The sequence below is a fragment of the Gopherus flavomarginatus genome, chromosome 5, assembly GCF_025201925.1.
Source record: "Gopherus flavomarginatus isolate rGopFla2 chromosome 5, rGopFla2.mat.asm, whole genome shotgun sequence".
Classification (NCBI taxonomy): Eukaryota; Metazoa; Chordata; order Testudines; family Testudinidae; genus Gopherus; species Gopherus flavomarginatus.
This window is the reverse complement of record NC_066621.1, coordinates 44,273,403-44,298,806: the sequence shown is the minus strand read 5'-3', so window position 1 is coordinate 44,298,806 and position 25,404 is coordinate 44,273,403. Positions and strand designations below refer to the sequence as shown.

The window sequence follows — 25,404 nt, the reverse complement described above, 5'->3', positions numbered from 1 at the left end:
TGCTCAACCAGTTGCTGCAGGCAGCACATATGGAGTCTGGCATACTTTACTACAAAAGTTGTAGCTGCCATACGTCCCAAAATCTGAAGGCATATCCTCACTGAAGTTTGTGGTCTGATGGTCACCATGGAAATAAGATTGGTAAATTTAGTGATCTGTGGTTTGGAAATATTGCCTTGGCTTGTATGGAGTCTAGGTCGGCTCCGATAAACTTCAATCGCTGGGTTGATTCCAGGGTGGGTTTCTTTTTGTTTATCTGTAGACCTTGTTGGTGAAACAGGTCTATTGTGATCTTCAGCATGCCTGCCGGTTCTTGTCGGTTGGCAGCCTTGAGAAGGCAATCGTCCAAATAGTGGAAGATTATGATTCCATTGCGTTGTAAATGTGCTGCTACTATCACAAGGGTTTTGAGAATACGCAGGCAGCAGTGGACAGTCCGTAAGGAAGGACCCTGTATTGGTAGTGATTGGGTCCTACTGTGAGCCTCAGGAACCATCTGTGGGCAGGATGTATTGTAATATGGAAGTATGCATCTTGGAGGTTGAGGGCTAAAAACCAGTCCCCCGTGACTAGCGCTGGGATTACTGTGGCCAGAGTGACCATTTTGAACCTGTGGTTGCATATGAACCTGTTGAGTTTTCGGAGTTCTAAGATTGGTCTCCATTCCCCTCCTTTATTCTCTGTCAGGAAATATTTGAAATAAAAAACCCTCCCTCAGTATTGATGTGGTACTGGTTCTACAGAACCCAGCAGCAGGAGGGGGTCTACTTCTTGTTGCAGAAGGTGCTCATGAGAGGGATCCCTGAAGAGGGACAGGGAAGGAGGGAGGGTAAGGGGGATGGTTGTGAAAGGGAAGGTGTAGCCAGATTGTATGATCTCCAGAACCCATTTATTTGTGAATATCGCAGCCCAGGCATGGTAAAATGGGTGTAGGCAGTGACCAAAATTGTGGGATGGGGTATCTGTTGGCACCAGAGGTGTGGGGAGGTCATGCATACCCTTGACCAAGACTTCAAAATCGTGGATGTAGATGTAGATGGACAGGTGAACGAGGCCTGGTTTTGTGGAGCTTGTCGTCTCTGAGCCCGTTGTTTGGGTCTGTTCTGAGTGAAGTATCGTGGTTGTTGATGGTTAAATGAGGTGTCTCGTGACCTCTGGTATGGTATAAAGTGAGCACGTCTGTCAGGTGGTGGGTGTATGCCTAGTGTACACAGTGTTGCTCAGGAAGCCTTCATGGTATGGAAGGCGTCATCAGTTTGAGACGAGAATAGTTTATCCCCATCGAAGGGGAGGTTCTCTACTTTTAGCTGTAGTTCTTTTGGAATTCCCGAAGCCTGCAACTATGATGTTCTTCTCATAACCACAGCTGTTGCTGTTGTTCAGAAAGCTGTGTCTGCTACATCCATTGAGGCTTGCAGTGCTTTGCGGGCTATTAACTGACCCTCATTGATAATGGTGTTGAGTTGAGGATGTTGATGCTCGGGGAGGTTCTCCATGAGCTCTTGTATTTTACTATAGTTAGAGTAGTCGTAATTTGCTAGTAGAGCAGAATAGTTGGCAACTCTAAGCAGAAGGGTGGATGACGAGTAAACTTTCTGCCCAGAGAGGTCAAGTCTCTTATGTTCTTTATCTTGCAGTGAGGAGCGGAAATGAGGCTGTTTACGCGCTGATTAGCAGGCTCTACTATCAGAGAGCAAGCTTGAGGGTGTGAAAACAAAAATTCCATGCCTTTGGCTGGAACAAAATATTTTCTTAGAGCCTGCGGAGGTAATATGGCAAACACTGGCTTTGGCACCACCCACTATTGTTAGTGGGTGGTGCCAAAGCCAGTGTTTGCCATATTACCTCCGCAGGCTCTATTATAACCTCATCCATGGGGAGGGCAATCTTGGTCGCTGATGCCGGTTGTAAGATTTTTAACAACTTATGTTGTTTCTCCTGCACCTCATGTAAGGCAATTTCTTGGCTGTTTGCTACTCTTTTGAAGAGTTCTTGGAACTGTTTCAGGTCATCCTATGTCATAGGGGTAGACGGCGTCACCGCTTCGTCTGGTGCAGAAGATGAGTGTGGGGTAGGTGGTGAATCATCCAGTCTGCCTGTGATAGTATTTCTTCCTCGTCTATTTCTGCCTCAGGAGGATCAGAGGTTTCTCTGTGTAGTAATGATGGATGTACTCTGGAACCTCTTGTTGCTGGGGAAGAGGAACCAGAATAGGAGTTCTGGTATGTGGTCCAAGGACCGCACTGTGGCCATTGCATGGGGTAAGGTGGTAATGGGTAAGGCCAGTGCTGTGCAAACCAGGGCTGTGAATGCTCTGAGGGATGAGGCTTAGGCTTCACAGCATTCCATGTAGGTCTCATCTGTGATGGGGATGATTGTTGAGAGGAGAAGCGAGTGTTCTCCACATCTCCTTCCTCGCAACTATGCATGGAGAGAGGTGCAGGAGATGAAGGAGGGTACCGTGCTATGTAGCTCAGGCAGTGTTCGGTGCCGAGCAGTGGTGACTGTGATGCAGAAGAAACTGCTGTGTCAGCAGGACGCAGGAATTGCGCTGGTCCCGCCTTGAGGTTATGGTCGACCATTGCAGCACTGTCCGGTGCTGGATTCAGCTTGTTAGGCGGCAGCGAGTCTTGAGTCGGTGCCAATGGCAGCAGCATTGATCACAGTGCAGCTGCCTGTGCCATGCTCTGCACTGGGGTAGTTGTTGCTGTGGAGGAGACTTGACATCTCAACTCTGGTGCCATACATTGGGGCTCAGCAGGGGTCTGCTGATGGGTGGCACTGGAGGAGCCCGGTGCCTCTTAAGTGGTCACTCTGGATGAGTGGAGCACTGAGGGTAAAAACCTCGCTGGGGAAGCTCTCTTCTTCTGAGAGACCCTTGCTAGAGAGGTCAAGGCTCGCTTCCTGACAGTTTTGGAAGTCGGAGCCTTATCAAAGCTCAGGGATCTCAGTCTGTGAGACTCCCCAGAGGATCTCTCTTGCGGAGGTTGGAGGGATCTCTCCAGCAGAAGCATTTTCAAGCGAAGATCCCTGTCGCATCTTGCCCTTGATGTTAAGTTGGTGCAATGCATGTATTTCTGGGAGATATGAGTTTCTCCCAGACAGCGAACGCAGGATGTGTGACTGTCAGAGACCAGCATTGGTTCACTGCAGGAGTCACACATTTAAATCCTATTGAGCCTGGCATGTCTGCAGTTAAGCCTCTCCTGCCTCTCCAGAGATAAGGGTGGGAGTTAATTGTAATGGTAAACTGTAGAAACTGTTCCCGAACAGGGAGTTAAGGAGAAAAAAAGCCTTCTTCTTTCTCCTCCTACCCTTTTTCTTTTTTTTTTTTTTTTTAAGAAAAACCTCTTAGAGGAACTAACCAAACTATGTAACTATGTATAGACTAAGGATACGTCTTCAGTACCCACCAGATCAGCGGGCAGCGATCAATCCAGCAGGGGTTGATTTATTGCGTCATCTAGTCTAGATGCGATAAATTGACCCCCAAATGCTCTTCCTCGACTCCTGTACTCCAGCTTGGCGAGAGGCTCAAGCAGAGTCAACCGGGGAGCGGCAGCACTCAACTCACCACGGTGAAGACACCAGGGTAAGTCAATCTAAGTACGTCAACTTGAGCTACCTGAATAACTACGTGAATAACTTCACGAAGCTGAAGTTGCATAACTTAGATCAACACCCTCCCCCCTCGCCCAATGTAGACCAGGGCTAAGACTAACTAAACAGTGTAACTAAGTATAGACTAAAAAGAAGTTCCTATGTAACTTGTGACTATTTTTTTCCCCCAGAAAGTATTAAAGAGAGCTCTGCCGTGGAGCTCTGTCTGCAGCTGAGGACAGTTGAGAAGGAACTGAGGGGACAGCCAGGGGAGCGCGCGCTACAGGAGGTGCCAACGGCTGCACGAGATGACTCCTGTGCGTGCCCTTTCCCTGGCTGAGTACTGCTGTGAGAAATCTCCGATCTCCGGCGCAGGGATACACTGAGACCGAGAGTGGAGCACACACAAGGTCACCACTCGATGAAGAATGTCCATTACTGAGGAGAAAAGACCTGTTGCAGCTCTGGCAAAGTTTAAGCCCTGGGAGTTTGGGCATAACCTAAGCAGAAATCTGCCTGATATCAGCAAGGAAGGTGTTCAGTGACCGGTTGCGGTTTAACTAGAACTCCAAACAAGGGTACTGAGGTGGACAGGGAAGCCCTGACTGTGAGGCACACAAAAAAGGTGAAAGAAAGAGGTCCCAATAAAATATAAAGCATGTACAAGAAACAAGATAAGAATAACAAAGTTGAACTAACTAAATTAAAATAGGGCAAGAATAATGCTGGATTAGCAAAGCTGAATCCATCTCAGGCTACCGGCAGTTGCAAAGACACTGGAGCTGTGGCAGGTCCATCCTTTCCCTATCTGCTCTCAGATTGGAGCACAGGTATCTGTAGGGTGCAGATACAGACCAGTGGACACTGCTACTGAAAATCTCCAACTGAAGAAGCACAGGCATGCATGCACACCTGAAGTGGAACACTCATAGGGATAAACTACTTGATGTAGTTGTCCCGACTGTTTCAGGACTAGTGTTTTGAGCTTGCTCTCCCACAGCACTCCATTGAGGTGTGATGGATCCTGCACTTACCTGGTATTCAGTCCTTACTACCTAGGCAGTCAGTACAGGTCCAGTTGTGGGACACTCAGCACTCCAGATAAGTCTCATAAAGTCTACTCCTTCCGATGATACTGAAGGTCCCAGAAGGGATATAACACCTAATGGAAGTGGGTGGCAGGCCTCTCTTCCTTCAAGGGGGCTCTGGCCAGTTGTAGTGCAGTCCAATGCCCTCAGACAAGTTACCTGTATGTGCTTTAAAATAACTGTTTGGGGCCTGGCCCACCTTCCTTTTAGGGACTCAGAGGGGCAAGGTCATGTGAGCTTTCCAGTTCCCACCCGAAGGCAAATAATGGGGAATTTGATGGTCAGAGGCTACCAGTGTTTTGACTAAAAGTAGGGGAGCCAAAGTTGGGTAACTCAACCCATGGGTTAAGTGACTTTCTGAAAATCAATGCAAAAGCAAGTTGTGCTGTCAGGCTTGGATTCCAGTACAACGGGGCTGTTCATTCACTATGCGATTCCTTTGCCACACCCAGGTCTAATGTGGTTTGCAGTTTCCACCACACCACCTCCCATATCTTTTGGGGAAGTGGCCAAGGCATCTCTCAGACTCATTGTCACAGGGGTGTTTCAATGTGGTGATAGGCCAAATGTGTCTGCCCTGGTAGGGGCAAAAGGTGGGGCGGAGGGAGGAACTGGTCCCAGTTCTGAGACCACAAAATTTTTCAACATTTGTTTCAAGGCTTGTTAAACCTTAGGCCAGTGGTTTTCAAAATAGTTTTCAAAATACATACCCCTCAAGGTACCTGAGCTCTCGTCAGGGGATGAAGGAGAAAAATCTTTTAATGGCAGACAGGCCAAGGTTGGGAGCTGAGTGGAAAGATGCAAGCCTGCGCAGACTTCCCTGTGCAGACTCTGTTAGGCAGGGCAAGTGGATGCAGGGATGGCCTTATGAGCATGAGCGATTGCCGAAGGCGCTGTGGTCGGGAGGAGTGGGGGGGACACTGTGGTTGAGAGGTAAGGAGTGAGGCGAGCCTGGGATGCAAGGCCATGAAAGGGAAGTTGGGGCAATGGGATGGGGAGACAGTGCTTGATTTGTGCACTGGGATGCACAGAGAGCAGCATCTGCTGGTCATGAGCCCAGAGGTGCCAGGTGCACAGCTCTGAAGTCAGCACTACTTCAAGCAGCAGTACAGAAATAAGGGTGGTGATACACATACTATGCCACCCTTACTTCTACACTGCTGCTGGCAGCGGCACTGCCTTCGGAGGTGGGTGCCTGACCAGCAGCCTTGCTCTCCACTCTCCCTTCAGACTGGCAGGTGCTAGCCAGAGCATGGCAGCTGCTGGCTGGGAGCCCGGAGGTGCTGACAAAGAACCTGTTTATTTAGTCTTGCAAATTGCCCTTTTAATAAAGACAAAAGTGAAAACCCCAAGTAAATATAGGATCTACAAACATATTAGTCAATGTTTTCTTTTTTTCTGAAGCATCAAAAGCTCTAATAAGCTACTCTGTATTTCAAAATATATAAAAGGTCAAATTTTCATTCAAGTCTTTGCAAATGCATTGGGAAAAAAACACACATGTATCCACATTTAAAATATTTACTAACTAGTATTAGAGTGTTTTCATATGTATATTATTACCCTATCTCTGATGGGGATACCCCGTAGACTACATTATTTGGAAAGAAGTATACAACCCAAAAAGTTTGAAACCCACTGATCCAGGCTGTTCATTTGAAGCTGGTATGCAGATGTTTGAATGGTCTTGATCTGTAAGAGGCTAAATAGCTCTTCCACAAGTCTAGACAGGAAATAAATTCCCTAGTCAGCAGAGGTGAAAGTAACTTAAAGGACTAACCGGTACGCCAGAGTCCTGAGCAGTAGGTTGAGGCCCTACGGAAGAGGCGGAGCTTTTAAGTCCCTGGGCCCTTTAAATTGAGATTTGAAGAGCCTGGCACTCCGGTTATGGTAGTGGCGGCTGGGAGCCCCAGGCCCTTTAAATCACTGACAGAGCCCTGGGCCATTGCCACTACCCCAGGGCTCGAGCAGTGGGGCTCTGGCGGCAATCTAAAAGGCACAGGATTCCTGAAAGTTGTAAAAACACCAGCATTTGCTGCACTAGTCTTTGCTGTGATCTTGTTGCTGGGAAACCTACTCGCAGATCAGCTGTCGCTGCTAGGGGCTGCCTGTTACTATTGTGGGCCGCCATCTGTTGTTGTTGCAGTGTGACCTGCATTTGTTTCTCCACCATCCATTTGAGTAGCTGCTCCAGATTTATCCATTTTCTAGACTCTATCAGATCTCACCAGAGGGTGAGGAAATTTAGGGGTTTTTGTGTGTGTCATACTCTTCAACGGGGTTGGAAAGTTGTCCAGATTCTCTACCACATTGTCAAGGACTTCGTCTCCCACAGGATACCCTTGGGATGTGATAGGGTCCTGCACTCACCTAGTCCTCATCACCCGGGCAGTCATTAGCACAGATCCAGGTGTAGGATCCAATCCTCCAACTATGTCCTGTAGAATCTAGTCTTTCTTGGACTATTGAAGGGCCCAAAAGGGAGAAGGAACCTAACTAACAGAAAGCAGTGGCAGGCCACCATTCCTTCAAGGAGGCCCTGGCCAGCTGTAGTCCAGTTCAGTGGCCTCAGGTAATTCATTTGTAAAACTTTTAAAGGCCTTTCTTCTAGGACTGATATGCTTTGTAGGTGTGGTGGGGTATGGCTGTTTTGCCCATAGCAGTTCATTAACATTTGTTTGGCTGGTGCTGGGTTTGTACACCCTTGCACAGCTAGTAGGTAGTCCAATATTGCTGAAATGAGTGTTCTCAAGGGATGCAGCTGGTGCTGAGATGCCCAAACACAAAACCTCTTTCATTTAGTTTTAGAAGTCAGTGTAGTTGAGACTTTCCTGTTTTGGAACAGGATGGTCTGAACTTCAGCTGAACAGCTTCTTTCGGTGGATTTCAGCCAGCCAGCATCCAAACTGTCAGATATAATGATGCTGAGTCTAGGTCAATGATATGATTGTTTAAGAACAACACTCACTAAGGCTTTTCCCCCAAAAGGTTTGCCCAGAACAGAACATGTCCTCAGGGTTTTTCTGTACCTTTGTATAAAAGCTTTATGTGTGTATCTATACATCTGTTGGCCATTCATGCCAGAGTGAACATCGATTGCCACCATATCACCGGTGTGATGGATATTGCAATTCTATGCAATATCTCTGGGGACCATATTGTATTAAGTTTATGTATCACTGTAGGCTAGGGATTGTATGCAGCTCCAGGGACAAGGTTATTACAGCTTCTTCAGAAACCAGAAACAGTGGGGAGTGCTTAAGGTCAATCACTTCAGTTGTAAACTGGGCTGGCATATACTGGTTCAACCTGGATTTTTCAGAGACTAACAAACAAAGATAGGGCTTTTGCATAAAAAGGCTTCATTTAAACTGATTCAGGCATTTCTTTCTGGTTGATCAAATAGACAGGACCTTCTGTTCAAGGGGATGACCTCAAATCTTGTGGAAGGGTTGGAAAGATTTTGGCCTACTAGGGACTCAGAAAATTGATGGGTGACTCCTGGTATGTTTAATGTGTGTTTAAAGCTTTTACCTTAAGAACAAATGTGCTTGCTTAGAAAGACCTCCCTGGTAACTTGTAACTGCTCTTGATATACTGTTCATAGCCCTCAGTGTTACCTATCAATTTTGTGTTCTTGGGGAACCAGGGTGCAGTTCCCAGCCTGTTTGACTCACAAAAGACCTTCCCCATACCCCCCAGCCTCTTGTTGAACCAAAGCCATTCAGAAGAAGGACTTACAAAAAGCAACAAAAAGACAGTTGAAGACACATCTAAACCCCTCTGGACAAGGGTGACAGGATTAATGAAACTCCTCCAGCCTCATTTGCATCAAGGATGGGACAGGGAGGCATTCACATTAGCATACAGAATGGAGAACAGAGATTCCAAGGCAAGAACCGCAATGAGCTCTGGGGGATCTCTGTTTCAGATGTTAATGAACACACATCTGGACACACCCAGATCAGCAGTTATCAGACCAATTCTAGTAATAAATCCTTTATTGGTATTCAAAATACTGAAGCTGCCTAATTGCATTGTGAGCTCCCTCAAAGGAACACCGCCCATAGCCAGGAATGAACAGTTCCTATTGACTAGCCTGAACAAAACAACTTTGGTATATCTCTTGAGCCATCAATTTACCCAAAAACAAATCTAGTGTTCTCCCTTGAATCATTGTTCTTTCCCTACAAAAACCCCTACTCATGATCAAGTAAGTGCTCTGATGCCTGGATCCAAAATCTGCATCAGTTCCACTGGGACTTCATCTTCTCCTGACTGATCATACTAGGGGCTCTGCTGGTCTCCAGCACTCCAGACCCTCAGCTACCACCACCACGCAGGAACCCTGATTGATTCAAGCTTCACAGAGTGGTGAGATCCAGCTCTCTCTCTTTCTAGGTATAGCCTTCTGACCCTGACTTGTGTAATCAGTAATAGTTTTCTAAACCTGACTTTTGAAAGTGCTGCTCAATCCAGCCCGCTCATGCACACTCTATTCCAAGGCTGTGCCCATGGCATATGAAGACGACAGTCTGGAGGTGCTGCTTGACCCAGCCTACTGAGTTTAGGAACATATAAGGCATCAGCTTGGGAGTGCTAATTAACCCAGTCCTCTCAGATGTGCTCTGTTAATGTGCGTGTTCATCTGATTCTGGGTCTGGAAGAATCCCACCCTGGGGAACCTAGGTCCTGCAGAATAGCTCCATTGGGAGGGAAGAAGGGAGAGGTAAGGCTCTGTATGAGAACACAAATGACAAACCAGTACATTGAGAGAATTACAGAACCCTACCCCACTCCCAGAAGAGTAACCCTAATAAATGAGTGTACCACAAAGTAAGGGGCAAATCTGGTAACATCAGAGAGAAAGCAAAGCTCAGATGCTGGCCTTTAGGCAGACTGGCTTGCTGGGGATATCATAGTACAATGTAAGGATCAGAGGAGCCTTAAAATGCCTGGTCAGAAGGGGATGGAAAAAGGGCCCTGCCCTGGGATAGGTGATGCCTGGAGGCCTGAAAGCTGACTGGGAACTCCTGCAATGGACCATGGAGGAGGAAATACAGGTGCAGTTACACTGAAACTGTGACAATCTGCATAAAAGGCCACCTGAATTTGGTATTTGGCAAGGTCCATGTCTTATTGTCTTTAACTCAGTGTGTTTCACCTGGGTAAGAAAATGAGCAAAGGCATTGTCATAAACAGATAGCTAAGGGTTAATGTCTCTTTCACCTGAAGCACCTGACCAGAGGACCAATCAGGAAACCGGATTTTTTCAACTCTGGGTGGAGGGAATTTAGTCTCTGAGTCTTTTGTGAGCCTGCCTGCTTTCTCTGAGCTTTGGAGAAGTAGTTCTACTTTCTAATTTTCTGTTTCTAAGTGTAAGGACAAAGAGATCAGATAGTAAGTTCTATGGTTTCTTTTCTTTGGTATTTGCATGAATATAAGTGCTGGAGTGCTTTGATTTGTATTCTTTTTGAATAAGGCTGTTTATTCAATATTCTTTTAAGCAATTGACCCTGTGTTGTATCATCTTAATACAGAGAGAACATTCGTTTGTATTTTTCTTTCTTTTTATATAAAGCTTTCTTTTAAGACCGGTTGAAGTTTTTCTTTACTTCAGGGAAATTGAGTCTGTACTCACCAGGGAATTGGTGGGAGGAAGAAATCGGGGAGATCTGTGTGTTGGATTGCTAGCCTGATTTTGCATTCCCTCTGGGGGAATAGGAAAGTACTTTTTGTTTCCAGGATTGGGAACAGAGAGGGAGATTCACTCTGTTTGGATTCACAGAGCTTGTGTCTGTGTATCTCTCCAGGAGCACCTGGAGGGGGGAAGGGAAAAAGGATTATTTCCCTTTGTTGTGAGACTCAAGGGATTTGGGTCTTGGGGTCCCCAGGGAAGGTTTTTCAGGGGGACCAGAGTGCCCCAAAACACTCTAATTTTTTGGGTGGTGGCAGCAGGTACCAGGTCCAAGCTGGTAACTAAGCTTGGAGGTTTTCATACTAACCCCCATATTTTGGACGCTAAGGTCCAAAACTGGGACTAAGGTTATGATAGGCATAACTCTCCTTCCACATTGCATCTGATTTAAAAATCATTTTTCCTTTATCTATCAAGATCAGAGTTCAGGTTTCCCTGATCTCTAGAAAGAGTTACTCACATCGCTAATACTTAAGGCAGGAAAACTGAAAATACTGCTTTATTTTAGGTATTCGTAATGCCAATAAGTGTTATGCAGAAAATCAGATCTTTCAGCACGTCTTAGAAGGTAGAAAGATTCTAAATTTATCCTTAATTCAGTGATGCCCAACTTTTTCAACTAGACAGCCAAACATATTTCAAAAATCAGTACATTGAGGTGGATTCTCTATCCTACTCCACTCACACAACACAAAGGGAGCAGAAACTATCAGTAAGTCCTCCATATATGTGAGAGTCCTCAGTGGATACAGAGCCACTGAATTCAGAGCCTATGCCTCCCTGCCTGCAGCTCCTGATGTAAAGGGGCATGTGGAGGGGAGAGTAACTGGTGTGTGCTGCACTCTTGACAATCCCTTGCTGGAGTATGGTCTCTTGAGGACTGAATCAAGCTGGAGCAAAGATTCTCTAGCCTGAGGTAAGGCAGAGAATCTGGGAGCCATAATCAGTTGTGGGTTCTCAGCTTCAGCTTTTCTAATCCTTTCCTGGGCTGCCCTGGGTGGCTGCATTGGGGAAAGGAGCCATTATTTGACAGATACTCCCATAGGCCCAATATAGATGCACTCAAACTTCTACAATGCTATCTCTGGGGTTCCCAACACCTGGCAAGAAAGAAATTAATGCACAAGCCAGAATTATTTTCTCGTCCCTTCCCTAGGATGCAGCAGAGGACCAGTGGGGGAGCTGCTTAGCAGCTGAATCAAGGAAGGGACACAGATGTTGGTCAGAGCACTCTAGGCTCACACCAGAGCTGCTCCTGAGGCTCCAAGGGAAACAGTGGGAGACAGATGGGAAAGTAGTCTCACTGATTTCCTCCTTGTAGTAATAGGGCTGATTCAAATGTTTCAGTTTAAAAGTTATATCACATAGCTGAGGGTATACATTTTCAGTTTATAGTCAAGTACAACATTTCTTCGTAACACTGTCATCCTTGAAGGTCACATTTTAAAGCCTTGAGGTCCAAAGTGGTCCACAGGTCACATTTGGATACCCATTCCTTAAATAATAATAGTACTAAAATTAAAATGTGTGTGTTAATCAAGAAAAATAAGAATATAACCAAATAGATGGAATACTAACTATTTGTGCTGTTAAAAGACATAACCTGGCTTCTTCCAGTATGTCAGCAATTTGTTGAGGTGTTGTCTCATATGAAATGTCTGTGTTACAATCTGGACATTTAAGTGTTCTAACAATTTGGGAAACTTCCTCTATGTCAAACTAAATAAGAAAAATAGAAACAAGTGAACTGATCGTAACATACTGGAAACATGAGAACCAAAAAGCTAACTAAGAGAACTATGTTTAAAAAACAAAGGCTAACATTAAATTAAAAATGCTAATTCAAATGCAAATTTAATCTCCATATGGAGTTAGACACAAATGGAAATTGTTACATCAGGACAATAAAGTCAGAAATTAAATTTGCAGTATTTCATCATGGCAAAGAAATCTAAGGATCTAAACTGTATGTTTATATTAAAAATTAAAACTTTTTTCAGAAAGATTCTGAACTATTTCTGTTCTTCCTTCTGTGAATCAAGGACGATGGCTGTGTCCCCTACTCTCAAGAAGCTTATTTATACTCCTGTAAATAAATTACAATAAATAAATTATTTAAAACCAAAGTTATTAGAAAAAAGTATGGCATTGTTATGGTTTTCTTAAAATATATAAATGCTAAGAAACACTGGAAAGAATGACTATGAAGTATCATATTATAAAGATTTATACAATGTACTCTGAGTGACTTCATTTGTGCAGGCCTTGAACACCACATGTGAAGGATAAAAGGGTGAAACTGTTTTAATTTTTCTGAAGGGGAGGATTAATTTTCAAAAGTTTAGTAGCTGCTACTGTAGATGCTCTTTGAGCACTAGAAGGAAATATATATTCTGTTTAGTGACCTGCTGGATGATTAGTCAAATGCTAATACAGAGTTAATAATAAACTTGAATTAATTAATGAGTCACAAGAGTGTCATGGATCAATCTAATCAGTCTGAATTCTAGCCCCAGTACAACCCAAATAATGATCTGAACAATCTACCTCTAAGGATGTCTGTGCAGGATATCTAGCCCCTAATTTTTTGGTATATTAATTTTCCCCCTTCATAAAAGCCCCATAATATTAATGGTATATCAGATATTTCCATCAAACCAGAGACCTCATTTATCATTACAGTTCTCTCCCACTAACCTGTAAACTTAATACAGGAGAGTCTACCCTTCTTGCAGTGGATGCCAGTGTAAATCAAAAGCTGTGAATCATTCTTTTGGGTCAAGCATTACTTTTGCCTCTTACATAATTTTCTTTGTAAGAAATATAATAAAGATAAATTACTCACTTTATAAGGGTAATCAATTTTAATTGCTTCTTCAGTCATAGTCCAATTTGCATCAGCTAAAAATCTATCAAGTTTCAACATGGAAAATGTGTTGGCCTCCATTTCTTTTATACGCTGAACAGCACTGTACATTACTATACGCTTTGGAAGAGTAATATTACATAGACCTATGGAAAGGAAGAAAATGAAAACATTTAGGTTGTCAGATGTGAAAGAGAATCCCTGAGACTATGGGGTGACTGACTGGCTGAAAGGCCATTTCTGTAAAGTTGCTGGGAGCAGGGTAAAAGTCTTAATCTAAGAAGCCATATGCTCAGACCATTGCCAAAAAACAGATATTCTACTTTGTAACAGCAGCTGAATGCTGCTCTCACCAGCTCCTTTACTCTGCAGACCCATTTGTTTCCAGCGGCAACTGAATAGGACTATTGGGATGTTCTTTTCCAGAGGGTCTTTTACATGAATATTTATTGTGCTATTCTGAGCAATCCATTTCCCTCTTTTTAAGGTCTCTTTCTCTAGTTAACTGAGGACTCTTTCAGATAGTGTTTGGTACTGTATTGTAATACTGTGAGTGTTAAGAGATTTCTATAGAACCACATCTTTTCTACAGTTCTGTTTTTCACTCTTCCTGTCTTTTATTCCACAACCACCTTCCTGAGAGGACGTCTACACTTGAAACTTGCTGTGGGTTTTGTTTAAGTGCCTTCACAACAACTGTTGTGTGAGCAGTACATACACAGCACATTGTGATCCTTCAAGTAAGGCACTTTTGCCTTGTATCACTTAGCACAGCAATGTTTTGAAATAAAGGTTTAGTATTCCTGGCAGACATCCAATGGTGCATTGCTTTACCACTGTGCTGTGGGCATTCTGGGAGTTTTTTCACCACATATTGTGGGATACCTACCAGAAGAAAAGAGGATTAGGATATTTGGAGTCAAACTAAAAACTTCCCATAATTCCTCTCCTTTCATCCCAAAATCCATATGGCCTCGGTGAACCAGTGACATTTTCAAAGCACTGTCAAGCAGCAGAGAAAAAACATGGATACATGCTACTATCCTCAAGGAGATGATACAAACAGGATGCCACAAGCATATATAAAATAGTGCAATGGCTTCAGAATCAGAGTGCTAAGGTCCCCTGAGGAGGAGGAGACTGAAATCAAGCAGATGAGGCTCTTAGATTTTTCACTGACACAACTTCAGTCATTGGACCAACACTTTTAGGCTCAGACACATACTGACTAGTGGGACAAGATAGTGCTGCAGGCCTACGATGGCCAGCAGCAATGACAGCACTTTCAGGATGTCAAAAGCCACATTCCTGGAGATCTGTGTAAAGCTTGCCCTAGAGCTCCAGTTGTGGAAGAGCTGCATGCAAGCTCTCCTCACTGTGGAGAAGCATGTGACCATTGCCATCTGGAAGCTTACCACACTTGATTGCTAGCAATCAGTAGCTAACCAGTCTGGTGTTAGTAGATCAATTGTCGAGACTGTTGTCATGGAGACATATGCTGCTTCCAAGAAGGTGCTGTCCCCTGGGTAATAAAGCAGGGCAATGCACAGGAGGTTATTAATGGTTATGCACAGTTGGGGTCACTGATGGGACCCAAATACCTATTCCTTGCCTACCCTGATCCCCCAGGCCTCTGAGGTCATCAGAAAAACAAGGTATTTCTCCTGGGTGCTGCAGGTCTTGGTTAATCACCATGTTCACAAACATTAATGTGGGGTGGTCTGGAAAGGTCCATGATGCCAGGATCTTTAGACATTATGGACTGTTTTCTGTAATGAGAAATTGAACTTCTGCTCTCATGGTATCTATGGACAATAAAAGTGTTAAGATTCCTCCAGTCATTCTGGGAGACCAAGGTTATTCCTACTTTCCTGGATTATGAAGCATTTTACTGGACTCCTGCATGGTAGAAAGGAATTGTTTAACTATACCCTGAGTATTTGCAGAAGGATAATGGAATGTACATTTGGAAGACTGAAAGGTAAACGGAGGAGCCCAATGTCAAGGCTGGATATAGATGAAAAGTATTTGCCTTTGATTATAGCTGCTTGCTGTGTTTTGCACAATTTTTGTGAAAGAAAGGGAGAGAGACTTACTGATGGAGGCAAGGCGGAGACTGGCAGACTTGCAGAAGGTTTTAAACAGCCAGAGGGAAGGAACCTATGAAATGATGCAACTGCTGAGGGGCAGAGTCAGGAATCCACTGTGCTCCAACTCTGAAGCTACAGGCCACTTGTGAACAATACATATTCTTTTGTACAAGGTTTTAATCAAGATTACTGCACAAGTATTGCTATGTATGTGCAGTCGTGCAAAGTTCTTATTAAGTTTCATGTGAGACATTTTAGTGAACTGTTTAATGAATTTGTTCACTGAAGGTGAACTTTATAATGAATTGTACAAGATGCAGAAATACAACTGCAAAGACATTTTCAATTTACTTTTAATAAACATAATATACCAATTAAAATGTACTCCATATTCACAGTAAAATAATTATTAGAAATAAACAATTTGCAAATTTTAAAACCCATTCAAAACCTAAAAAAATTATATAAAAGTGCAGTGGGCAGACCACTTTGTGGTTTCAAGGTCACAAGTGTGTATAAGCAAGCTGCTCAAAACTATTCTCTGCAGCTTGGAGGGTGGGATGGGGCAGAAGAGTCTATTCCTTGCAGGTGAGGGAAATAAGGGAGTTTCTTCTTGTCCACTGTTCTCTTTGTTGTCCTGAAGCATGGAATGTCTAGAAAAAATGGTTACTAACCTTTTGTAACTGTTGTTCTTCAAGATATGTTGCACAAGTCCATTCCACTCTAGGTGTATTTGCACTCTGAGCACAGTTGTCAGAAATTTTTCCCAGTGATACCCATCGGAGTAGCTTGAGGACCCTCTGGTGCCGTGCGCTCACAGCACTGGTACAAAGCACCCAGCTGACTCTGCACCTCCTCAGTTCCTTCTTACTGCCTATGACAATTGCTGTAACTTCTATCATCCTTTCTTTAGCAAGCTCTCTCAGTGAGCTTCTCTTTCGCATATTTGTACATGTTAGTTAGTGGCGAGTAGTTTCAGTGAAAGTTTGTAACTTACTGAGTTATTGGCATTTTTATCCATTTCCTGGTGCTGAGGCATACCTTGGTGCCTCAGAGTGATCCACACTGAAGCTGCTTGAAGTGACTACAAGAAGCACATGTAGGGGGACCACTGCCAGATCCACCAAGACTTTAAGCCTTGCACGAAGAAGGACCGGGAGACAGGCTGAAGTTTTTGTCTAGAAAATAACCTATTTCTTGGTGTTGTTGCAGTGAATGGTGTGTTCCAGATTGTGAAGGTATCAGAGGTAAAGGGGAATCATATGCTGTGGTACAGTCCTTGATCAATGTTCTCCAGGAGGGTTGTTTACCTCTCCATCATTCCCAGCAACTCTGCCTATGAGGATCTAACCATTTCCCTGTCCTTTTCTCTCTTCTCTTTTTCATGTTTCAGGAACTCTTTCATCTTTTTATCCTTCAGTTGGGATATGCATACAATTTCTTTCTACAAGTTATCTCTTGAACTCCTTTGACTACTGTGTAAATTGGACAGGCATTTAAACCAATGTTAGCACCCTTGTGTGTGTGATTGCCACGATGTGTCAGCTGCTATGGGGAGCGGGGAGAACAAGTTATTGTCAAAATTGTAGTCACCATGTCAACATTGATAAAATGTTGCTTTTTGTTCAATTTTGGAATTCCACTCCCATAGTTTCTTCCCAGTCTTCAGTGACCTTCGAGATGGTAAGACATTTTCACAGACTTCCTCATTTGGGTAGGATCTCTGGACCTGCATTGTAGGGCTGGGTGACATAAGAATGGTCATACTGGGTCACACCAAAGGTCCATCTAGCCCAGTATCCTGTCTTCCGACAGTGGTCAATGCCAGGTGCCCCAGAGGTAATGAACAGAACAGGTAATCATCAAGTGATCCATTCCCTGTTGCTCATTCCCAGCTTCTGGCAAACAGAGGCTAGGGACACCATCCCTGCCCATCCTGGCTAATAGCTATTGATGGACCTATCATCCAGGGTGTGTACACTTGTTCTGGTAACTTAGGGAAGGTTAATAAAGACCAGGTGGGCTATGCGCATTAGGGGAATGTGGCTTATTTAAACACAGTGCAGAAGACACAGGCTACTTATTGAATATTTACTTCTACAGGTTGCTGGTGGGATGGGAGTTGGTTGGCAAGAAGCCAACAGAGGGAGGCTAGTAATTATATGTGCCCTTCTGCAGGCTGTCCTTACTTTGGATCAGGGTGGATAAAAATCAATGGTTTAAAAAAAATCAAAAAAATCTGATTCTTTTTATTTAAATCAGATTTTTTTGATAAAATGTGTTTTGAAGAAAAACATATCTAAAGATAGTTTTAATTAAGATACATTATAGTTCAAAGCTATCTCATCATGGAATGGGGATTATAAATTCTAATTCTATGGTATGAGACAATATATTCATGTAATGTTTAAGAAAAGTTTTGTAAATGAGTTCCATTGTTTACATGTTAGTTTGAATGTTTCCAGGAAAGTTCAGATGTGGATTGGTGTCTTCCAAAGTCCACTGTTAGTTAAATACTCCTAATTACCCGAATTGTCCCTTCAAAATATGTTGGCCAAATCTCCCTTATGTGTTTCCTACAGCAAACACTTACAAATACAAGCATAGAGCCAACGCTCATAACTTCAGATATAAAAATGATACATGTCTACTGTGACTAAGTGGGACTGTTTTTAATGTTTCCTCTGAATACTAGGTGGGTGACTCAGTTTCCCCTATGCATTTCTTAAGTTTCCAGTGTGCATAAATGGCCACCACTCTGTATCTGGCAACAAATGGCTAAGGCCCTTCCCCCTGCAAGGGAATAGCTAAAGGTGAACAAAGAGGTCAGGTGACCTCCTAGCCCTGGAAAGGAACTCAGCAGAGAAGGAGGGGCTGAAGGGGGTTTCAGTTTAGAGCTGGCTGGGGACGGGAAGTGAGAGCAGATAGGGTTGTCTGGCTCACTGGGCCCCAGAATGGACCCGGCTGAGGGATCCCGTTCTCTGTACCTACAAGCTCTGTTTTAAACTGTGTTCCTGTCATCTAATAAACCTGTTTTACTGGCTGGATGAGAGTCATATCTGACTGCGAAGCTGGGGGTGCATACAGGACCCTCTGGCTTCCCCAGAACCCCACCTGGGCGGACTCGCTGTGGGAAGCGCACGGAGGGGCATATGCTGAATGCCCCAAGGTCAGACTCAGGAGGTGAAGCCGTGTGAGCTTCTTGCCCTGAAGACAGTCTGCTCCATGGGAGAGGAGGCTCCCCAAAGTCCTGACTGGCTTTGTGGGGAGCAGTTCCAGAGCATTGCCTGGGGACTTCATGACATCTACAAATAGGATGAATATATTCAGTAGATCGTAACCTTTGCAAAGACATGTTACATGGCATATCTAGCACAAAGCATATTACAGTTATGTCATATTTACACTCATAAGCATATTTCCATAAACATAAAGAATGCAGCATCACAATGGGCTTGACTGAGGTGGAAGTCCATTACTAGTTTAGTCAGGAATTTTGGATGTGGACATAAGTATACCTTGTACTTGTAAAAGACTGTGTAACTCCGCCACCCTTCCTGCCGAAGTAACAACTACCAAAATGATACTTTAATAGAGAAATGCAGGAAAGAACAGATGGGTCTATCCTTTGAACTGGTGAGTATCAACCTTGATAGCATCAGATTTAAGTTCCAGGGAGAACTGGGATCCACAACATGGATATATAAGCTACTGACCCTTAGGAATCTGACTGACAGGGGCAAGCACTGGCAAAGCCCCTTTCTGCTTTGACCATAAGGAGAATCATTCCCATTTCAACAGGTAAGCATATCGAGTAGCTTTCTGCTATTCAGGAGAATGTTTTGCACCATCCCCGAACATTCGGCCTCCTAAGGTTTTAACCAGAGAACATCAAGGCCATAAGATAAACAGCAGATGTGGTGGGACATAGCAGGCGACCATGGTTCTGTGGGAGATCAGGTCAAGATCTGGAGGTAGTGTCAAAAGAGACCTGGCCGAAAGGCTCAGCAGATGGCGGTGAGGCCACTCCAGTGCTATGAGTATCATGCTTGCATTATCCTGCTTGAGCTTGATAAATGTCATTGGAAGGAGTGTAATGGAAAGATAGATATACGGCAGTTTGTCTTTCCAAGACAGTAAGAAAGAGTTCAGAGATCCCTTACTATGACCTGCTCTCAAACAAAAAAGATGGTACTTCTTGTTGAAACAAGTAGCCAACAGGTCTATGTAAGAGACCCGCCCCCATCCAGGGTTAAAAAATTAATCTCACACTATCCAGACTCAGAGACCATTCATGATCTCTCCCAAACAATCTGTTCAGGATGTCCGCCAAGCTATTCTGAACATCAGGAAGATAGGAGGCTTTAAAATGAATTGTGTCAGTGATATAAACCTCCCAAAGATGTATCGCCTTTTGATAGACTCTGTCTGATCTGGCCTCTCTCTGCCTGTTGTTATAGAACATTGCCTCAGTGTTGCTCATGAGGACCTGTAAAGGGCTTGTCTACACTACCGCCTATGTCGATGTAACTTACGTCACTAAGAGGTGAAAAGGCCACCCCACTGAGTGACGCAAGTTACATCAACCAAAGGGCTGTCCACACCAGGGCTAAGTAGGTGGGATATGCTCTCTCACCGACATATCTTCTACCTCTCAGTAATTATGCTGACGGGAGAGTGCTCTCCTGTCAGCAAAGCACATCTTGACCAGACACACTACAGTGGCACAGTTGCACTGATGTAGCGTGGTAGAATAGAGTAGCCCAGTGTCTGTAATTTGCTGTGAGGGTGAAAAGCCCAATAGGCAATGAACAGATTAAAAGACTTGTGGCAGGGCAACGACTCACCGGCGCAGTGCCTCTGGCTGGTTGTCTCAGAAATAAGCTGTTCCAGCCTGGAGCGCCCTCAGGCTGGTGTCTCGCCTGCAGCAGGCCCATGTCCCTCCTGGACGCCAGTGCCTGCTACATCAGGGTTCTGTCCCCAACAGTAACCCATAATCTGGGTCTCCCCACCCAGGGGAACCTGCAACTGTATATCCCCACTTTGCCTTAGTGGCTACTGCCAGTCACCATTAGCCCCCACTCACTGGCGCAGACTGCAGTCTGTAAACCACTCATCATCGGCAAGGGGAGTTAGGACCTGCTGTCTTTGCCTATCTCTGGGCTGCCCCTCTGCAGCCTCAGTACCTTTTTGGCCTCTTTGCAAGGCCTGTAGCCTGGGGTTTTAATAGGCTGGAGCTCCCCAGCTCCTTCTGCCCTTCCCCAGCACTGCTCCACCTCAGGTACCCTTCTCAGCTCCTAGATAGCCCAGTCCTTCTCTCTCAAGAAGCTAGAGAGAGTATTTTTCTATCCTTCTGGCCCACCGCCCTCTTATAAGGGCCAGCTGGGCCCTGATTGCATTGGCTATAGCTGTGGCTGCTTTCCCAATCAGCCCAGCTTTTCTCCGCCACAGTCCTCTCCAGGGCTGCTTTAACCCCTTCCTGACCGGAGCAGGGTACAAGCCTGCAACTCCCACACATATATATGGAGAGTCTAATAATGATAAGTTCCCCAACCCAGAAAAGAAGGTTTCATAAACAGAATTAATGTGGGAAAGGGAGAGACAAAGGGAACTCCGATATCCAGGAGATTGTTACTCAACTCAGCACCCTGATGTGCTCTTTAATTCACCACCAAGACAACTAAGGAACCTGCCAAAGATGGTTATAAAAATGTTCATAGCCTTGAGAAGGAACATAATACCTTCTTTTGGTTCTCTTAGCTTTTGGAGCCAGAGAAGATGGTGTTTGCCACAAAGAGTTTGTGTACTCTAGTGTGTCATCACTGATAGATATAGCCACTCTAAAAGGCACTGCCAAACCCAGAACATCCACGAGTCTGTAAGAACTCTTCTGGACCTTTTCAATAGTAATATCAAGAGAGGTAGTTACTCTCTTTAAAAGACCTTGTTAAGCCAAGTAGTCATCTTGCACAATCCCAAGCAGCTACAGTTTCATCAGGCAATGAGGATGATGAGTGCAAAGGAAATTGAGGTTGAGCCTCCTGCAGTGTAGTAGGTGGAGGTTCCGAAGCATTACAGGCCTTCAGAGTTTTGCTTGATATCGACGATAACCTCCTGGACCCCCTTACATGAGCTAGCAAATCATCTGCTAGGATATCTGAAAGGCTGAAGAACCAAGAAGGATCTGAAAGTGGGAGGCATGCCCCATGGGTTCCAGTAACGCCATGGGTAAAGCATAGGACCCCAACAATTCTCTGGTAACAACAATTCTCTGGTAAGATCCATAAGTTGAGCCCTTTAAGCCTCACATTGTAAGGCTTGTTTGCCATCCCCTTGATCATTTTTGTGACCCTCCTTTGAACTCTCTCCCCTATTTCCATATCCTTCTTGAAGTGGACATAGTTTTTCAGTAGTGGTCTTACCAATGTTCTGTACAGAGAAAAGATCACTTCACCTCTCCTACCTAATATTCCCTTTATATAATCAAGGATTGCATTAGCTTTTTACCACAACTTTGCACTGAGAGCTCCTGTTCAGGTGATTATCTACAATGATCTCTAAATCCTTCTCTGAGTCATTTCTTTCCTAGACAAAGTCTCCCATCCTCTAAGTACAATCTGCATTCTTGGTTCCCAGATGTATTACCTTACATTTGGCTGTATTAAAATGCATTTTGTTGGGTTGTAACCATTTAACAAGGTGATTCAGATCATTCTTTAACAGTAACCTGTTTTCCTTATTATTTACTATCTCACCAATCTTTGTGACACCTACATAAATTTACCAGCAAAGATTTTATATCATCTAGATTGCTCATAAAAATATTAAATAGCATTCAACCAAGAACCAATCCCTAGGCAACCTCATTTGAAGCAACCCTCCCACTGATATAATTTTGAGATCTATCACTAAAGTAGTTTTTAATCCATCTAATATGTGCCAAATTAATTCCATTTAATTCAAGTTTTTTAACTAAAATGTCACATGGTATTAAGTCAAATGCCTTGGAGAAATCCAAGCATACTATATCAAAACAGCGACAAAGAGTCCTGTGGCAAGGTGCCACAGGACTCTGTCACTTTTTACAGACCCAGACTAACACAACTACCCCTCTGATACTATATCAAAACAGCTGCCTTTATACATTAGACCTGTAATCCTGTTGGAAAAAGACCGCAGTTTTGTTTGACAAGACTCACCTATATTTTTAGTCTGTATTTCTTTGCTGATAGTATTCCGAATTAACCATTCTATTATTTTACCTGATATTGAACATCAGACTAACTGGTCTATAGTTTGCTGGGTCATCCCTATTACCCTTCTTAAATACTGGAACTACATTGGCAATTCTCCAATCCTTTGGAATTCATGCAGTTTCCCAAGATTTGTTAAAAGGGAGAGGTTACTCACCTTGTGCAATGACTGGAGCTCTTAGAGATGTGTGTCCCTTTCGGTGTGCCACTTGAGGTATGCCTGTACCTTCTATCAGAGGTTTTTGGCAGCAATGCTCATTTGGTCTGCTTATGCACCTAGCTATCCTCATGCCCCATACCAAGGTTATATAGGGCTGCAATGGAGGAACCACCCTCAGTTTCTTCTCTACCACACAGTCCCATGGTGATAAAACTCCAAAGCAGAAGGAAAGGAGTGGAATACCCATATGGACACATATCTAAAAGAACTCCAGTTACTGTACTTTCCTCCTTCTTTGAGTAGTGTTTCTATGGGTTCTCCACTTGAGGTGACTCCTGGCAATACCATCTAAAGGAGGTGTGAGCTTTGGAACCCGGTCCAGAACTGTTTGCAGAACTGAAGGTACCATTTTCTCTAGAGGCATGCAGTAAGGCATAGTGTCTTGAGAAAGTGTGAGCTGAAGCGCATGTAGTAATTTTTTGGATTTCTTTGATAGGATAGTCTAACATCTTTCAGTAAGATGTGTGACAGACCCAAACCAGTGGGGTACAGGATTCTGGTCCTATTGGCATCCAGCGGGGGTGGGCGGGCGAAGCCCACCCACTTCTAAAGGGCCTCCCCCCAGCCTAAAGGGAGGACCCACAGGTCTGGGACACCAAGTAATTACGGGGGACAACTAATGAAAAAAAAAACAGGATCGGGAGTGAGGTCAGAGGGCTAAACGAAGGGAACCTGATGGGGACACCGAGCAGAGAACCCCGGACAACGCCCACTGCTCCTCGAAGGCTTCAAGGGAGCCAGTGGACGCCGCCCATAGGAACTCTGCCCGGATGCGTGAACAGACGGAGGAACGGAAATAGGCCCTACAGTCGCAGGAAATCCTGTCGGCCAACCTCCTCTCCCTAGTGTTGTAGATGGCCAGTTTGGCCAGGGCCAAAAGGAGGTTGAGAAGGAGATCCCGCAACTTTGTGGGGCTACGGATAGGGAGCGTGTAGATAAAAAGGTGAGGGGAAAAGTGCAACCAAAAATGCAAGAAAATATTCAGGAGGAGCCGGAACAGGGGCTGCAACCTGGCGCACTCCAAATAAATGTGTGCCAAGGTCTCCTTCTCACCACAGAAAGGGCAGGTGCTAGAGACAGACGTGAACCGCGCCAAGTACACGCCCGAGCTCACGGCCCCGTGAAGGAGCCATCAACTGATATCTCCGGCGGGCCTCGGGACCAGGGCAGAGTATAAGCTGGCACACCGGGGCTCCTCACCCTCAAGAGGTGGCAGGAGGTCCCACCATTTAGTATTGGGGCGGGACGTGAGGGTGAGGTAGTGAAGGGTATGGAGCACCAGCATGTACAGATGTTTCCGTGGCGCGGTCTGGAACAAAACCGGCTGCAGATCATGCAGCCGGCCAGCAGTGAAAGGGTGAGGGGGCCGATTGGGTCCACGGGGCAGGAGCCCGATAAAAATGTCCATGGGGCCTGGGGTGGAGGGTGGGTGGGGCGTGCCCTCTCGCAGGACCCGGTCGAGGTAAGCCCGAGCAGCAGGCAGTAAAGCGGACTTCACCTCCTGAAGTACGCGCTGGGGAGTACGAGATCTGGAGAGCCCCATGCGCTGAGCAAGCGTCAGGGGATCCAGCCAGTCTCCCCAGTCGTAGTCCAGGAGGTCTCTGACCCTGTACAGGAGTCTGGTAGAGGGCAAATATACTGGTCACTGGGTGAGTAGTTTTCTGTTCCCTGAGTGACCAGAGCAGGGGCTGCACTAGAGTAATCAAGAACTTGCTAGAACCAATTAAGGCATACAGGCTGATTAGATCACCTGCAGCCAATCAAGGCAGGCTAATCAGGGCACCTGGGTTTAAAAAGGAGCTCACTCCAATCAGGTGGGGGATGAGCCAGAGGAGAGGAAGTGCATGTGAGGAGCTGGGAGCAAGAAGCACAAGGAGCTGAGAGTGAGAGGCTGTGCTGCTGGAGGACTACGGAGTACAAGTGTTATCAGACACCAGGAGGAAGGTCCTGTGGTGAGGATAAAGAAGGTGTTTGGAGGAGGCCATGGGGAAGTAGCCCAGGGAGTTGTAGCTGTCATGCAGCTGTTACAAGAGGCACTATAGACAGCTGTGATCCACAGGGCCCGGGGCTGGAACCCGGAGTAGAGAGTGGGCCTGGGTTCCCCCCAAACCTCCCAACTCCTGATCAGACACAGGAGGAGTTGATCCAGACTGTGGGGAAGATCATTGAGGTGGCAAATCTGCCAATAAGCACAGGACCCACCAAGGTAGAGGAGGAACTTTGTAACAGATGATAAATGTGGACTGAAATCTGGTAGAATGGGCTGTGACCTTAAGAGGGCATGGCATATTAGCAGTGGTGTAACAGGAGAAGATGCAACTTAAAAAGGCAATGGAACCCCTTTAACTCTGTCTGCAATAGACACAAATAGCCTGAGAGAAATTTAAAAAAGGTTTAGTCCTGTCCAAATAATATATTAGCAATCTCCTAATGTATAAAGTCTATAGGATAGTACCCTCCCTAGCGTGATGAGGTTTAGGATGGAAAACCAGCAGATGAATAGCTTGATTGATATAAAAGTCCAAGATTAATTTGAATAAGAACTGTGTGTGTGGTTGGAAGCATCTCTTGTTCTTGAAGAAGACAGCG

At 44.9% G+C, this 25,404-nt stretch overlaps 1 protein-coding gene across 1 annotated transcript in view; it reads right to left on the bottom strand.

The window, feature by feature from the left end:
- Positions 1 to 25,404, bottom strand: part of LOC127051018 (sodium/hydrogen exchanger 10-like) — a 336,647-nt gene that overhangs the window by 205,520 nt on the left and 105,723 nt on the right. The window contains 2 exon segments of the mRNA XM_050952807.1: positions 11,965 to 12,105; positions 13,232 to 13,398. Coding sequence (XP_050808764.1) covers positions 11,965 to 12,105; positions 13,232 to 13,398 — 308 coding nt within the window.